The sequence below is a fragment of the Panicum virgatum genome, chromosome 8K (assembly GCF_016808335.1).
Source record: "Panicum virgatum strain AP13 chromosome 8K, P.virgatum_v5, whole genome shotgun sequence".
Taxonomy (NCBI): Eukaryota; Viridiplantae; Streptophyta; class Magnoliopsida; order Poales; family Poaceae; genus Panicum; species Panicum virgatum.
This window is the reverse complement of record NC_053143.1, coordinates 55,407,623-55,425,535: the sequence shown is the minus strand read 5'-3', so window position 1 is coordinate 55,425,535 and position 17,913 is coordinate 55,407,623. Positions and strand designations below refer to the sequence as shown.

Below are 17,913 nucleotides of genomic sequence, written 5' to 3'. Positions count from 1 at the left end.
AGGCACACACACTCAAGATTTATTATATAGAAAGAAAAGATGTTTTTAAAAACATCTTATTAGTAGTAGCATGGGGAATTGCGCAATGACGATTTACCAATTGAAATTGATGGAAAAAGAGCAAATGTAATGCATCAGCAAATAGTAATAACTGAGGAAAATCTAGAGGGGTCAAATATGATTTACCAGTGTAATAAGTTGTGCAAATGAATCAGATGTGAAACAGTGGGAGCAAAAACAGATACAGAGATGAGAAGAGCAAAAGCAACACAGATACCTAGAAAGAGCAAAAGCAACGGAGCAAAAATAGATACCAGAAATGAGAAGAGCAAAAGCAAAAAAAAAGAAAAAAGAAAAAGAAAAACGCCCACCGTGGGGCTCGAACCCACGACCACAAGGTTAAGAGCCTTGCGCTCTACCGACTGAGCTAGACGGGCCTATATGACAGCGACCTCTGATACTTTCTCATCACAGTGATCTCGAGCTTCTTACAAGATTTGCCTTCACTGATGAGCATGAATAAAATCTACGAGGCATCTATTAAATTTATTGGGCAACGACTTACTCAAATCAATGCCCTATGGATCTGAATCATCCATCAGGTTTGTAAGGCCAACAACAACTCTCACATCCAATACCTCCGATCCTGCAAGGATTTTGCACAATTAATGGAAATGTTTGGACACCCTGTGCAGTACTCTCTGTTTTTAGTTGAGTAACGGTCGCATCGCATCTCGTTCACGACGAAAAAATTGACTGAATAATCGCTAGGAAAGGGCTGGCGGCGCCGGCGAAGAAGCAAGGCGCCGGCGCTTGGTGGCGAAAGCAGAGCAGCGCCTAGCGCATGAGCTGGAAGAGAAACAGGAGAGGGAGGATGACAGGTGGGCCCGGATCGTCAGCGGGTGTGAAAGGAAGAAGGCGTTGGGTGCGGGTCGCGGCTGGCTGGGCCGGCTTGCTGGGCTGCTCCGGCCTGGCTGGGGAGGTGGGCCGGGTGGTTAGGTGTTAGCAGGCCAGGGTTAGGCCGGGCTGGGCTGGTTAGGTGTTAGAGCCCAAACAGGTTAGTAAGGTTACGTAACTTAGCATTTGATTAATACTAGTTAGGTGCCCGTGCTAACGCCACGGGTAAATTTTAGACATACATCAAACAACACATGATGCATAGCCCAAACAAACAAATATATGTTTCACACAAAGAAGAGAGTTATTATGTTGATTACACAAACACATCCATAGAGTAAAATTCATAGAGCGGTGATGAGTAAAATAGACAGAAACCTAGAAGTTATGGTGGAAAGAGTAACGTAAATTCAGTTGACATACACCAGAATTATGTTTGAGATATATGCCAGAATAATGGTGGAGCAAGGTCATTTCTTGTTTCTACATATTTGTCCCATCACAATTACAAAACTGGTTTGTTCTTCATACATATCGACAGAGTAGCCATCAGAGTAAATATATTACACATTTTTGGATATTTAGCAAAACCAAGACCTAATGTTCACACAGGCAGTGAAAGCACCTCCTTCTCATGAGGCCTTGATACAGCACTGGAAGTAGGTCTGAAACTTCTTCCCTCCCTGCGTCAACAAATTTTGGATTAGTAACAATAATGCAGATCAGTGTTATGCGGAAAAATGACCGAGTAATATTTGAGGAATATAGCCAAAGCTTCCTAGCTGCTTCACTTCTAAAAACATGTGAAATCTTAAAAAAAAACATGTCAAAGATCCCAGACATGTTCGGCTGTTGCAAGAAATTCATGACCTGCAAAAGAACATTGGAGTTACATGAGCATCAATGATTAGGCTATGCCTTAGTTATTACATAATATCAGAGGCATATATTTAAATTTAAATATTTTTTTATAATCACCTCCCTTCTAACAGGCCCCGAAGGCAAAAACAAGGGATGAATTTTCTGAATTATATATAATGAATTGCTTGTAAGACCAAAAACCATGAGCATTTGCTTTTATTTTAGCACAATGCTCCTAGCATGGACAGCACAGAAAAATCAAAATACTAAAGAGTGTTTGCCCAAAAAAAAGTCAAGCTTAAAAATAAACAATCAGCAAGTATATAACTCCAAACTGTACAATAAAACAGCAGGTATAGCTTGATTAATCTGGTTATCTACCAAGGTTGAATGAGTTTACCTAGCAGCCGATTTATGGTAGAATGAGACTATCCAAACTATCCAATTTCGAGAAAGCTCTCCATAGTGTCCAACAGGCAGAAGTCAACAAGAGTAGTATGATGCTAATATAATAGTACATGTATCATTTATAGTGCTTGCTAATTCAAAACAGAAAAGCTCCAAAGGGACATCTTTCATACCAAAAATTTTAAGCACTGCAGCAAAGAAAAAATACACTGAATTGAGGCAACATTGCATACAGATTCCATCTTCTGGTAATGCAGCACATGCCCGTTCCATACATAGACCTTAGATAATCAAGCACCTGACAAGTCATGTATGTAACAATTGTAACAATTATGCACCAGTGTAAGCAAAATGGTAGCTTGAACTACATCAGTCAGTATCAGGTTTAGGTCCGATTTCAGCAAAACCATTTGATGCACTTGCACAAATTGAATGCAAAAAAATAGGAGGTGATATTACCAGCACAAAGGAGTAAAAAAAAACTTATTTTGCTACAGCTAAAGGAATACAAAATATTAAAATAATCTACAGAATCAGCGGCTCATATATACAGATGGAAATGCAAGTTGTTATCTGCACTGAACTATACATACAAAAAGAAATTAGCCTACTGTTACCTCTTTTATCATATAATGATTAGCTTGCACATAAAGAAAGATCTCAGAATCTTTAAGTTCCCCTTCCATTTTATACAGTTACTCATCCTCTGCATACAAGCCCTAAAGAGGGTTAATTTTACAGCCTCACTCCCTTACCCCCTCTGGAAGTCAGACCAAACAAACCATGTATTCACATGCATGTAGAACACCAATGGTGATATATTTCAGAATTAAAAAATGAGCTAGCCAAGCAACCGTGGTGCCTAGTGTCCAATTACTGATTATGTGAGCCACATAGGCAATTAAATGCTAAGCATGAGAGTCAAGATAAAGAGCCAATCATATGATGGGCTGGGTGGCCCCAACTTCAGAAATAGTGATTAGTGCACAAAGTTGGAAGTATTACTTACCTTCACCGGATCAGGTATACCAATGGAAAACCACGGACCTTCACTGATCATAAGCCAACTTCACGACCCATAGTGATGACACTGGCACACTAACAGACCACCAGTAGCCAACAATGTTTATGAAGAATGCAATCTGATAGGATCACCAGTTCAGTCAAATTCTTTAAAATTAGCATAATACTTAAATCCTTAAGGTAGCTTAATCAATCCCCTAAAGCACGTCATCAAACCTGTACAAACTCCGATCACTTCATATGCTATGTTATCACCCTCTCTGTGACAATCAAGCCATAGCACCAGCCACTGGCACCTCCTAGCTTCTTCTTCCAAAATCCAAAGTATGTTTTATAGCCTGCTTGTCCTGCATTTTGGAGGAACAAATTTATGAATAAGACTCAAGTGTAAATAAACCAAAATGTTACAGTAACATCATGATATGCCACGGTTCATATCTATGAAGAAAATAATGTCAATACATGCACAATATGTAAGCCACGAATCCTGTTCCAAGAAACTGAATAGTAGATTCCTGCTACATTAATCAGTGCAATCTCATAAGAGAGCCTAATTATAATGCAATTGCGAGATCACCATCTCAGTTCAGCTAGAAATGCCCTAAACGTTGAAACTGTTTATTGCAGTAGAACCAGCAATATTGGGGAGGACGACCAAACCAATCCAGAAAAAAAAACACCAACACAAGTGGTCTGTGACTACTGCAAGCCACCAGAACCTTGGCCTTTGATCCCTAAATCGAATCAAAGTGCCATGGCTCCGTAACTAAAAATTTGTTCCTGATTCAACTCCAAACAATCAGGAATTTCCATGAGCAACTCAATCTTAACGCCACTCATGAGGAAAAGGCTAATCAATCAAGAACCAAGGTGTTGAAAACAAAGAATCTGGGGACATAGTGGCGACTCAACCAAGGCTAATCAATCAAAATCTTGGCGCCATTCACGGGAAGAGGCGAATCAATTAATCAATCAAGAAGCTGCGCCTACTACTGGGGAAAACCAACGACAGTTCATCCATGCACAGGCCGGGAATTCCAAGAAAGCCTCGACAAGGCTTGGAGGTCGCCCCCGCCATGCCACGCTCGCCCTCACCGTGGCCTCCCGCATGCGGATCTGCGAAGAGGAACGGGATGATGGAGGATTTGGGGAGGGAGGAGAGTGAGAATTGTATGGAGAAGAAACCATTCACCTCCAATGCCGCCGGTGCTTGAGGAGATGGAGGTGGCGGCGGGCGTTGGGGGGCAGACGACGGCATCCCGGTGCAGCGTCCGCGCCGTCCCCTGCAGGCGTCCGCCGGAGTGGAGGCGTCCGCTTTTTTCTTCTTCGACACGAGGAGCCGACGCGTCGGGAGGAGGCGCACGTGCAGGAGGGGAGGAGGGACGAGTGAGGAGGTTTGATCCAGGCAATATGGTCCGTTGGATCTGAGTGAGTAAGAGAAAGTTGATCTATGAAATAATCTCGGCTGTTGATTTGAATAGTTAGTAGAGATTTGGGTGTACATTTCTGGGTGTACTTAGAAGGGTTGAGGAGGGATAATGACTGTGGTAAGTATTTGGGTGGGTATACTTAGTAAAGTTTTTCTTGGTGAATTATATGTAGTAGAGATTTTGAATCCAAACAATTTTTCCAAATGGTTTCCCAAATTCACACTAGCATATAATTGTCCTTAGCAAAAGATCTCATCGGAAACATATGCACTTGGTGTGCCCGGCCTCGAGGTAGAAGGTGATGTGGCTGCTGGCCAGCCGTCCATGGCAGACCGCATCACCGGCACCGTAGCAGGTCAGAGCCACGGTAGAAGAAGCTGAGATGGCTTTCGAGTGATTGCCAACAACATATATTGCTCTACTATATAACTAAATATCTAGCTCCTCGAAGTTTTCAACTTATTGTTCTAATCATTTATTGCTAAGTTTCTAATCTTTTTGGGTCTATTGCAATACTACCCTTATTTTAAGCTGTAATTGCACGTTTGCTCCTATTTTTTTTTAACTTTGCATGCTTACCCCTATTTTTTGAATCTGAAGGTTCCACTTGCCCCTATTCCGTGAAGGAGAGTTAACGGTGTTAAGTACAAGATCAAAAAACAAAAATACCCTCGACATGTCAATTGCTCCTGTTCCGTGAAGGAGAGAAGGGGGACTTTTAAATAAAAGAAGAAAAAGGCAGGGGCCTTTGGGCAATTTTGCCCTTCTTCCTCCTCTCTCCCGTGAAACAGAGGAGGGGGGGGGGGGGCAGCGGCGGGCCTCGCCGGAGGCCCAGGGTGCGGCGGCGGCCAGGGCTAGGGGGAAACGGAGATGGGGCCGCGGGGGATCGATCCCCTCCCTTAATTTGGGCCGAGGCGGCCTGTAGGGGTGGTGCGATGGCGGCGGGCGGAGGTGAGCAGCGGCGGCCATGGTGGCGGCGCTGCAAGGTTGGAGAGGGGGCTAGCGGCGGCGGACGAGTTTGAGGAGGTGGAGGGGGTCCTACCCTTGCCCTCACCTCGGGCGGAGAGGCAGCGAGGTGGCCTGGCCAGTGCGGCGATGCGGCACCGATCGGGTGGTCTCTGGCACCGGCGCCCCACCCGCGGCCCCCCATGCGAGCGCGCAGATCGAGCGGGTGGCGGGGCCCTGCGCAGTCCTTGGGAGGGCGGCGGCCTGAGGAGCGGCGACCTGAGGGGCGGCAGGTCGGCACAGTGAGGGGAGGGGGTGGCGGCGGCCTGGGAAGGGGGCGGCGGTCTGGGAAGGGGGCGGCGGCAGCCTGGGGATGGGGCGGCACAGTGGATGTGGTGCTGCCAGCCGCCCGGCTCCTGCACGCCGGCCGCCTAGCTCCCGCCCGCCGGCCGCTTAACGTCGGGTCGTCGGCAACCCAGCACCCGCCGGCCGCCGCCATGAACCCTAGCGCTGGTGAGTGGAAGCGTCGAGGCGCAGTTGAATGTCGCGGACAGAAACAAAGAGCGAGGAGAGGCGACGTGTTATTTGGATAAGGGGTACTTTAGTCTTTCTCCCTTTTTCTCTTTTTTCGAAACATTTTTTTTGGTCCTTTATTAAACTTCAGCTCACGATGATAAGAAAGAGGGGCAGACGGTGCCTTCGATTTGGAAAAACAGGGGTAAATGTGCAAAGTTTAAAAAATGAGGGCAAACATGGAATTGAAGCTCAAAATAAGGACAGTCTTGCAATTGTCCCAATCTTCTTTAATAGACGAAACTTGACCCTGCCATCGGGCCAAATCGATCGATCGTTCAGCCATGCCGCTCTTATTTCTTACACGTCCGATTGTGATCTAGTGGTTGGAACTGGTTATCACGAAGGGTCTCAAGCTGTCGTTCCGGTGCCTGTTTATGGTTTCGCGATCCTTCCTTTCAGATTGTCGTTCCGCCGCTGTTGATGCAAAAATCAACACACTGGAATCCGAAAACAAGTGTTCGCCGAGTCACGGAAAGTCAACCAAGCGTGCCAGTCAATTTGACCTGAAATTGATAAGAGAGAAAACAAAGTCAAATTCGAGAGCATATCGGCTGGGATTTCGAATATCTCTCAGATGGGTGTATCGGCAAGCTTTGCCGATACTATAGACGACAAAAAGATATTAAGTGCAAGCGCGTAGTAAACGAGCGTATCGGCAGGATCAGCCGATACACTAAACGACAAAACCGGCTTTGAACAGCCGATCGTGTGTGTATGACAAGATCTAAGCTACGAATGTGTAACTCAGATGATGTGAAGCTAAAAACAGATCTAAACCGGCTCTTGAGGTAACAAAAGTGTTACTCCAAAATCTAAAGCCGATCTAGTATGTTTTTTAATGTGATAATGGCCAAAAAGCATAGAAAAACCTACAAATCTAGCCGATATCGATAATTGGTGAATAAATCTTGACGAGACGCCAGCGATGCGCTCGGAAGTCAAAGCCTAGATAAACTTGATAACTTTTGAATAGATTTGAACGAAGCCACAGCGATGCGCCCGGTAGCTAAAGCTCAAATATACTCAGTAAAACAAAAACTCACCAGCAAATCAAGTCACTCGAATGTGAGGCGTCTTTGATCAACTTGAAAGAACTCGTCGAAAAAGAAAAGAAAAGGCGAAGTCGCCGAAAAAGTGCAAAGAAATTGAAAAGTTTGTTGTATTGGATGTGTATCAAGTTTTTTCCGGTCCCTTACAACTGATATATATATAGCCTAGCGTTATCAAGTCCTAACCGATCACGGCAAATATTACTTGACTAAAAAGAAAAGACTTTCTAAAAGGCAAACTACTTAAAATATTACAATTGAATCATCAAGATTTTCGTAGAGTCCTGGTCCTTTTCTCCTTCCTTGACTTCATAGGCAACTATCGATCGGCCGAACACCAGAACAGATAAATCACCATCTTCATGGCATATTCCTCTGGTCTATCGGACGGATCCCATCGGCCGATTCCAACACTGTGCATCTTTTGGTTTCTTCCAAATCAGTCACCTTCTCTTCACAAAAATCACCTTTCTTTCTTGACACGTGTTTTAAAAAAATGGTGTCAACAGCCGCTTGGCCTCCTCCGACTCCATGTCCTCCCGCCGCCTGCTCCGGCCTCCAGCACGCTCCGTCCATCGCGCCGCCCGGCGGTCGCACGAATCGATTAGGACGGCGACAAGGCGAAGAGGACGGGTGCTGTGTTCGCGAGCCCTGACGCTGCTTAACTGCTTCCCCAGCATCCATTCCACATAGCCTCAGTAGGCGGGAACTCGGCGTGCGGCGAGGGAGTCAATTCCTCCTTGCCGCTGTCCACGCTACTCCGGCAGCCCTCGTCGCCCTCCATGATGGGCTTCTGTGGACTCTAGTGGTGAAGCTCACGCTGCCGCCACCGCTATCTCACTGGTCGGCGTCAACTCCATTTTCCTACGACCGAGCACATAGCCTCGGCGCCTGCCCAACCACATGTCGTAGCGGCACCGTCTCCGCCGCAGGGTCCAGGAAGCGCGAGCCTGCGAGCGTTGTTGCTGGCACTACCTCCACGCATCCAACTCCAGCTCCAGGTTCTGTGCACCTTTTTGTGAGACCGTAAGCTCCGCACTACATCATTCATCTATACCGCAAGCAAGCTAGTTCGGCAAGGATATGTTGCTAGCACAAAGGTAAATTTTCTTTCCCCCGATATAATCAGCCCTGCCAAAGTGTGGTTACTGGTGACCCCCTTCATTTACTTCCATACCCATTTACTGTTTGATGAAATGTCAATGTAGCATATAAATTTGATTGAGCAGGAGCAAAGCATGTTTTAACGAAGTACTTATTGATCTTGTTCCTGATGCTAAACAAGTGAAAATTGACAAATGAAGCAATTATTATTGTGTGTCAAGTATTAGTTTTCATCCATTTCTTCAATTTCCGGCAAGTAATCTTGTTGAGCGCATTATATCTGCCTCTCTAGCCCCAACGTTGGCATGCTCTGGGCTCTTTAGTATCCACCGACATGCTCAGAACAATTAAGTATAAAGGCATTAATTTGCTAGGTTCATTTCTATTGCTTGCTCAGTCACATACTCAGATAAGAAATACCGATTTGAAATCTTATGCTGACGAGAACAAGATAATTGTTCTAGAGTTGACATGTAATGTAGGGCAATGCATATGCCAAGGTCAAATTTCAACTAAATAAAATCAACATGGTATTAGCGCTGATAAAATTAGTACAATTGAAATAGCAACCACACAATTTTAATACCCTTAAAATTTTTGTACATTATCAATATACCATTATACATGAGACATGATTGAGTTGATTGAGTGCTATGAAGGATTGGATTTGGCCGCACAAGTTGGGCCGGCCTTGATGTATCTGTATATACAAGATATACCTTCACTCATAGGAGATACACGCCAGGTGCTTAATTGCTTGTCTATGAGACCTCGTTTTTTATGATTCTTCTGCTTTGTTGCAGTTTCTTGTACCATGTTAATCAAATGACTATGTTGCACTGCAGGTTGCTGGCGATGGCAAATATAGCAATGAGTCCGAGTTAACTCTTATGTGCTATATCAAATAATTTACTACCATTCAATTGTTCAAGACAGATTTTTGCATTTCGTCCATTGTTGTTTCCTGGCATATAACAGAGGACCAGTAAAAGGAAAACGATTAACAAAAAAGGTGAAATGTCTCTGCTAACAAAGTCCCTTCTTATTAGGATCTATTTATGTCAGCCAACAAGAAAGTGATGACGACTGAAGTTAGCCGAGGAGATGAAGCCACGAAAGAGCCTAAGTCCAGGGAGAGGCTCGGCTCCATGCATCATGACTTTTGAGACTGACAGCTTGCAACTTTGCAAAGACCAGTTGCTCTCTTTTTAATCATCTCTTCACATTGTCAGAAATGGTCATAATTCCATGGGGAAATAATACCAAAACTACATTATGATTCTGCTCCTATCTCATTTATTTTCACTAAAATTGTTTGTCCCTGTTATTGTAGTTTTTACTGGTTTCTTCTGTAATTGTTCTTTGTCATCAAGTACTAATCCACAGTTCTACACAATGAATTACACGGATGCTCAGATAGGCCTGCTGCAGCATTTCTTCAGAGTATTGATGTGAATGAATACAGCTGAAAGCCTGAAAAGATATTTCCTAAAACATTTGGCTTCTATGTTAGTTTTGATCATAAGAAACATGGACTCTAGAAACCACTCACCTTGTCAATATTTTAATTTAGATTGTAATATACACATCCAAAAAAGCCTAATCCGTTCCAGGGAGGGCGCGGCAAAGCCACGCCATGTTTCTAGTTCTATCTCTAATTGTAATTAAAATCGCTACACGGAGGATGATCCTTCTTCACTTCTGAATACATGTATTTGTAATTAAAATCACTACACGGAGGATGATCCTTCTCCAGTTCTGAATACATGTATTGCTAGCCACATCTACATTACTCCACTCTAGTTATTATGTGACAGAGTAGTGTAGATGAGGCTAGGAAGACATGTATTTAGAAGTTAAGAAGGGTCATCCTCCACGCTCCCCGGGACCGGAAGGTTTGCCACGCTCCTGCGCGTGTTTACCTGGCGTCCTCCCACCGCCATGCTCGGAGTGGTGCCAGACACGCTCTCATTCACGGCCGTGATGACGTTAGCGCGTCGTCTACAACAAGGACGTCACCGTACGTCTTCTACGACCGCTGTGACCTCCGCTGCTCCAACCAGAACTTCCTCTGACACCTATGGCTTTGAGGACATGCCGGCAGAAAAGAGGATCGGAGCCAACAGAACGCGTCGTCCATGCCGGCCGCTGTGTTCAACACCGCTGTCCAGTCACCAGTGTCCTCAAGGCCACGACTGACTACGCGGCAACCAAGTCGTCCAGGAACCAGGGTGCAGCATAACCCCACCATCTTCAGCATATATAGCCATTGGGCGCAGTTGCAGCCTTTTGAGGATCAAAAGGCGAGTATGATTGAGGCATGTCGTTTGTTGGAAATGTTGGCTCATTATTTCTTCGCAATTCTATGGATGGCCAATCCGTAAACGAAAAGGCCAATCCTATGGTCGCCGGGGTCTGCACCAAGGCGAGAGGCTACACAACCAGTTGCTTCATATGCGGCTTCGTCTACGACCAGTCCAGATTCTTCTCCGGCACCTCACTGGTCCACCAGCCGCCGGCCGCGGCTCCCTCCGGTGGTCATCAACGTAAAGAAAGTGATCCATCCCTCAATCGATCGGTTCCAATTCCATGGGTTAATGTAGCCTTTGGCCTTGCTAGCTGGCAAAAAGGATAAGGACGTGCTCATCCATCATTTCATCCTCCATCGTTCCCTATCATTGAGAAATTTGTCTACTTGACACTAAAAAGAATGAGGTTTGCTCATTTGACACCGAAACTTCTCATCCACGGCTTCGACCACGTCCACCTCGATCTCGGCTACTTCGGCGCAATGGGGCTACTATCTATTTGACAAGCCTCATTCGGCTCCCATTCTAGGCACAACACCTGCGGCACATTGACGGTTGCGATTGCTGGGGATGTCATCCGTTTGGCTTATTCTCCAGACTCATCGTCTGCGCGCTTCCGTTGTGACTGCGAGGGATGTTAGAGTATATTAGGCAACTCCAGATATGGTTAGTTTAGGATTGATAGTAATTTCAGAATAACCTTCCTTATCCCTAGAAGAGGCTACTTGGCCTTCAAACCATGTACTCCTATATAACCAGCCCAAGGGGCTCAAGCAATACACTCCACGCAATTATACACAATCTTATATCTGACTTGGCCGACGCCGTCTTCATCACGTCCATGTACTCTTGCTCTTCCGTGCACCATGTGGAAAGCCCATGACTCCACCCGGACTCCTCGGGTCCCTCAGTTCAAGCCTACTCGCGTTCACCCTTCACCGTTCTGGTTCATCAGCATTAACATTTCGCTTGACCTTCACCGCATGCCATCGATCGTCATGTCGCATCCTACGCCTACAGATCACGAGCTAAGAGATACATTAAATCCACTCAATATTGTCAATCACTCATTATCTAAAGGCGACAGTCAGAACCGCTGATCGAGCAGCAGTGTGGTGATTTATTCGTTCGTTTAAACTCCTCCAGTTATTAATTAATACATACATGCGTGCGTGCGTGCGTACTACTCAAAAAAAAAACTCGATCGGGGTTGAAACGGTCCCCACCTGTGTTTCATTAAGAGGAAGCGACTGCCTCGGCTCTTAACCCGACCGAGAAACCCCCCGAACCCTGGCCCACCAGCGAAGGGGATTTTTTACCCCGCGGCATCGGAAATTCGCGTCCACCAGGACTCGAACCCGCGCCGCGGGGTGCCGCCAGCCCCAGCCGGCCAACTGGTCGTAGGGGCGTTAGGCGCGTGCGTACTACTCATGTATGGTGAATTGATGATGTGTAATAGCTACGACACTAATGAGCAGGCATGTGATTCCGCAATTCTCGCTGACACGCGTTCAGTGGGCAGACATGTGATTGTTCCAATTAATTGTTTAGATTCTAAAATTTTTTGGCAAAAAACGTCACATCGAATATTTAGATATATACATAGAGTATTAAATGTGGATAAAAGAAAAAACTAATTGCACAGTTCGCGTGCAAATTGCAAGACGAATCTTTTGAGTCTAATTGCTTCATGATTTGACAATGTGGTGATACAGTAAACATTTTCTAATAACATATTAATTACGCTTAATAAATTCGTCTCGCAGTTTACAGATGGAATCTGTAATTTGTTTTATTATTAGTCTACATTTAATACTTTAGCTGTGTGTTCATATGTTTCAAAAACTTTACACCTAAAGATCTAAACAAGGCCTTATTTTTTTTATAAATTAATGCTATTAATTAGTTCTCTTGAGCATTGGTTGATGGATTAGTACGACCAATTGGAGCTGCCGACAAGCTAAGCCGGCTGCATGCTTGTCATTTCGTAAAACTTGACGATGAGTCTGATGCATGGCAGTAGAAATGGTCAAATGGATGCATACGTAGGGAGAAGGTGATCCACCACCAACTCTTTAGTTTATCCATCAGCTTTTCAAGTACAAGAAAAAATTAAAAGCTCTCCACCTCATGCCGGGACGAACAGCGCGGCAGGAGTTTCACCAGATACAGCAAGAGCTTTTGGTAGTCCACGTTTGCGGGCTTGACGAGCTGACGAAACAAGAACACACACTTTTAAAAGTCACATATAAATTATATATGCAGAACTATGAATAGCCGGAGGGACGGCGGCATCACACTCATCCACCAAATGCTGAGTCAGAATGATGTGACCTGCTTGGAATTTACTCCAATATATTGAAAAGTCTTGCCCACCGGATCGGATGTTATCAGGGATTAAGAAATGATTATTGAGTTTTTTTAAGCAAATGAAGTGCGTATATATAACTTCTGGTTTTATTTCCTATACAATAGCCTCTGGCGACCTTTATTTCCTCACAAACTAGTTACTCGATCGATCTTGAGACATTCAACGTGGGGGGTAATTAAGGGCACTGCCTTGCAAATATAATTGAGGTGAGCACTTCCATTCAACCTCGATGTTTGTGTGCTATCTAGCTAATAGGGCAATCAAATTACTCAGCACACGGCATTATTTTCGTGCTTGAGTTCCCACTGGTATAACAGTCATGTTTGTTCAATAATCATTGCACCAGCCATGGCGGCCGTCCTGGATGCCCTGGCACCTTACGTCAAGAAGCTGCTCACGGGCATGGCTGAAGAGGAGGTGTCCATGCTGTTGGGAGTCTCCGGCGAGATCACCAAGCTGGAGGACAACATGGAAAGCATCAAAGCCTTCCTCGCGGATGCTGAGAGGAGGCGCCTCACTGACCTGACCGTGAAGAAATGGGTGAGGAAGCTCAAGGACGCCATGTACGACGCCACCGACATCATAGACCTGTGCCACCTCGAGGCTGACAAGCGGAGGGGCACCACTGCAGACGGCAGCAGTAGTGTGAAGGAGAAGGTGCCTGCAGGTTGCTTCCAGCCGTTGCTCTTCTGCATGCGTAATCCAGTGTTCGCCCACAAGATAGGCAGCCAGATCAAGGAGCTCAACCAGCGGCTTGACGACCTCCACAAGGAGGCAGACAGGTTCAAGTTCAACATCGGCCTTGGTTCCAATCCGGAGCCGAGGATCCTCACTGATGCTGAAAGGTCTATGCAGAAGACGACGTCCGAGTTCAATGAGTCAGCCATTGTTGGGGACAAGATCAAGCAGGATACAAGGGAGCTTGCCCAACTGCTAATCACCAGTGGTAGCCACAACATCAAGGTGGTGTCCATCGTGGGCACTGGAGGAATGGGGAAAACCACCCTTGCCCAAAAGATCTTCAATGAAACATCAGTCCAAGAGCACTTCAAGGTGAAGGTATGGCTGAGCATCACCCAGCACTTGGACGATGTCGAGCTGCTCAGGACAGCAATCGAGCATGCGGGGGGTGTCCATGGAGGGACACACGACAAGACGCTCCTCACGCGGACCCTCACTGGCAGGCTGTCCACGGGCAGGTTCCTCCTGGTCTTGGATGATATGTGGAGTGAACAAGCATGGAGTCGAGTGCTTAGTGTCCCAATCAGAAATGCCAGCCAGAAACAGCCGGGGAACTGGGTCCTCGTCACATCAAGATTGGAGGACCTGGCTCTACGGATGGGAGCCTCCTTCTACCAACACCATGTCAGCCCACTGAATGAAGAAGACGCTTGGTCCTTGCTCAACAAACAGCTGCCGCTGCAGCCTAATCAGGTTAATTAGTCTATACATATACCAATTTTTTTATTCTTTGCAATTAAGCGCACAGTCAGTTAAATCTGCTTCTTTATTAATTCGGTACTACCCCACGAACTTAAATCCTTCTTACTGATAAACTGGTGCATGCACACCGCACTAGGATTTTGCCTATGCGCTCGTAATCTATGGGTGCTAGAATTTGAACTTTAACAAATAAAATCGTACACATCACGTGGCTTCTCAAACTAGAACTTGATTCAAGTGAGGCTAGAATCTTTTATTTGGAACAAGAGGTCGGAGCCGTGACTGGTTCAAATAAAATGAAAATACCAAATCTTTACATTGTGCGCACGCTTAATTAGATATTTCTTTTTTCATAGGCAGAGAAAAACCAGGCAGTATAATAATCAGGAAAAATTGCAAGGTCATGAAGCATCCATATCTATAGATCTATTAATAGTATTAGAGAATTCAGTATTAAGATTTTTAGAAAACATGTCGATCCATTTGTGCTCCTGCACGTGATTTTAAGATGCATTTAAACAATTATAACTATTATAAGTTTGTGGATAATCTAGGACCCTCAGCTAATCAACAAAATTGATTATCTTTGTGCTCTCCCTCTTTTTTGAACACAAAACTGATGTAAATACTATGTAATAATCTTTATCGATTGATAAACTCCATATGGTTTTCTTTTATTGTTAATAAATAGAAATCGATGGCTCGTTATTTATTGCATACATGTTTACATGGTTTGTATAATAATGGCAGGCATCATGCACATATACTTTGAGTTATGTTTTAAGTATTAAAATTAGTGGTAGATATGAGTAATTTAGAAGCATATACATGGAGTACTTTTGGCTATTTTCTTCGTAGTGGCATATGGAAGTGGTTTCAATGTAGACTTAGGGAGTTACTTCAGGTTATTTTTATAATCAAAGAGGTCAATAACTTAGATTAAATTAATGTGTTTACTCTGCATTTTTAATGTAATCACATAGATAGGTAATTTAGGTACACATTTATTGGGTTACTTTATGTTTTTTATAATGATAGTGGTGGGTAATAAAAGCAAGTATTGGGGTTACTTGAGGTAATTTTCTATAATAATAAAGGTGGGCTATTGTTTTAGAAAACAAAATAGATCATTGTTGTTGTCAATGATATCAGAGTCTATAGAATTATTGGCTGGATGTTTCTTTATTTTTATAAGAATTTATAGGATTTATATTTTTTATAGAACACATACATAGAGGCTCCGAAAGGAGTCTAATTTGTAATAAACTTATACCTTATATGCAGAAATGTTCTTTGGCCACCGTACTTAGCAATTTGCATGGCTCAACTTTTTTTTTGAGATTACACAATACAACTCAGACACTCACAATGCACGCACACTCACCCCTATGAATACACGTACGCAAATCCTACCCCTATGAGTATCTTCGAAGACTGAGTAAAAAACTTGAGTACACTTCAGATGTTAAAAAAAATATCAGTCAATGTTCCTTAAATTGCGTGTAATATGCACGCCGTATAATGACATCATAATTTACCAAGTTTCTATTTCTAAAATTGGCTCATGAAAATAAAAGCTAGTTCTGACAAATTCAAACAAGTAGACCATCACTCCCTGCCCCCTCTTGAGGTGGACCCACAAAGTAGAACAAAGGTATGTCCTTGTCATGAAGTGCTTTTTATCAAAAAAAAACTGTCCAAGGTGAAACAAAACCTTAGCATATTGTCCAGTAGATGATTCTTCCTGAGTGAAGAGTGAAAATAATTTATAGTAGCCGGTTCATAGTTCCATCTGATCATTTTGAATCTAGAATCTTAAAACTTCATGTTGAAGTAGAAATTCATGCATATAGGAGTAGTTTGTTTATTTAATTTTCTTCATAATGGCATATGGATGTGGTTTCAATGTGGACTTAGGGAGTTACTTCAGGTTATTTTTTATGATAAAAGAGGTCAATAAATTTGATTAAATTAATGGGTTTACTACTCTACATTTTTAATGTAATCACATAAATAGGAAATTTAGTTACACATTTAGTGTGTTACTTTAGGTTATTTTTATAATGATAGAGGTGGGTAATTCAAAAGCAAGTATTGGGGTTACTTTAGGTAATTTTTCATAATAACAAAGGTGGGTTATTTTTTTCAGAAAACAAAATAGATAGTTGTTATTGTCAGTGATGAGGAGAGTCTATACAATTACTGGCCGGATGTTTTAGAATTTATGTTTTCTTTATAGGACACATACATAGAGGCTCCGAAAGAAGTGTAATTTGTAATAAACTTATACCTTATATGCAGAAATGTTCTTTGGCGCACAGTACTTAGCAATTTGCATGACTCAACTTGAGTACACTTCAGATGTAAAAAGCATACCAGTCTATCTTCCTTAAATTGGATGTAATAGGCACGTATAATGACATCATGATTTACCCAGTCTCTATTTATTATTAGCTCATGAAAATAAAAGCTAGTTCTGACAAATTCAAACAAGTAGACCTTCACTCCCTGCCCCCTCATGAGGTGGACCCACAAAGTAGAACAAAGGTATAATTGTCATGAAGTGCCTTTTTTTTAAAAAAAGAAAAAGACATCCAAGGCGAAATATAACCTTAGCATATTGGCCAGGAGACGATTGTTCGTGAGTGAAGAGTGAAAAGAATTCATATTAGACGGTTCATAGTTGCGTCAGATCTTTTTGTATCTAGAATCTTAAATCTTCATGTTGGAGTAGAAATGCATGCATATAAGAGTAAATGTTTATTTGTTAGTAAGTAGCCTTATAACTGTTGGCAGGTAGTAGGAACTGACCACCTAAGGGACGTCGGGATGAAAATCATCAAAAAGTGTGGTGGTTTACCACTTGCTGTCGAAGTGGTGGGAGGATTGCTAAGCACCAAGCCTCAAAGCGAGGGTGATTGGGAAGCTGTTTTGCACCATCGTGCATGGTCAGTAGATGGATTGCCTGAGGAGCTGGACAAACGAATCTACTTGAGCTACGAGGACTTGTCTCCCCAGCTCAAGCAATGCTTCCTTTACTGCTCCCTTTTCCCTAAAGCCACAAGAATTTTGGAGAGAAATGTTGTTCCCATGTGGATTAGTGAGGGATTTATCCAACCTCAGGGCGGAAGCAGTTCACATGATGACCAGCTAGAGGAAATAGCAACCGAGTACTACAAGGAGTTAATCACGAGGAATCTCATAGAACCTACAGAAGAGCATCCTATCACTGGATACGAGTGCACAATGCATGACGTGGTGCGCTCTTTTGCTGAATATATGTCTAGAGAAGATTCTCTTGTGGTACGGTCCAGGATAGCATGCAAGTTGCTGGCGGGAGTAGCCTTCTTGTGCGTCGCATGTCCGTGGGGCCGGCAAGTGAACTCATTCCAGAAGAATGGGCCGCTCTAAGAAAGCGAGTGTCACTTAGAACATTAATTATAAATTGCAAAATCAACTACAAGCCGGGTGATTCTTTAACTTGTTTCTCTAGGCTA

General features: G+C 43.7%; 1 protein-coding gene, 2 long non-coding RNA genes and 1 other non-coding gene across 5 annotated transcripts; 2 read left to right on the top strand and 2 right to left on the bottom strand.

Moving 5' to 3' along the window:
* Positions 1-364: 364 nt before the first annotated feature.
* Positions 365-437, bottom strand: TRNAK-CUU. The gene has a single exon. It is a non-coding gene; the product is annotated as a tRNA-Lys (tRNA).
* Positions 438-1,317: 880 nt separating this feature from the next.
* On the bottom strand, positions 1,318-4,504 carry LOC120645305. Of its 2 annotated transcripts, XR_005664226.1 has the most exons (3): positions 4,382-4,504; positions 4,215-4,305; positions 1,318-3,536 (listed from the first exon to the last, which is right to left on the bottom strand). It is a non-coding gene; the product is annotated as an uncharacterized LOC120645305 (long non-coding RNA). The 2 variants fall into 2 exon arrangements; XR_005664225.1 differs by lacking the exon at positions 4,215-4,305 and having other exon boundaries at positions 4,382-4,496.
* Positions 4,505-7,704: 3,200 nt separating this feature from the next.
* On the top strand, positions 7,705-9,596 carry LOC120645304. The gene is made up of 2 exons (XR_005664224.1): positions 7,705-9,038; positions 9,139-9,596. It is a non-coding gene; the product is annotated as an uncharacterized LOC120645304 (long non-coding RNA).
* Positions 9,597-12,991: 3,395 nt separating this feature from the next.
* LOC120645300 (putative disease resistance protein RGA3) lies at positions 12,992-17,910 on the top strand. Its single transcript, XM_039922101.1, has 3 exons — positions 12,992-13,179; positions 13,320-14,407; positions 17,213-17,910. Exons 2-3 carry the CDS (start codon positions 13,322-13,324, stop codon positions 17,825-17,827), a joined length of 1,701 nt encoding a protein of 566 aa, XP_039778035.1. The 5' UTR covers positions 12,992-13,179; positions 13,320-13,321; the 3' UTR covers positions 17,828-17,910.
* The last annotated feature ends 3 nt before the right edge of the window (positions 17,911-17,913 follow it).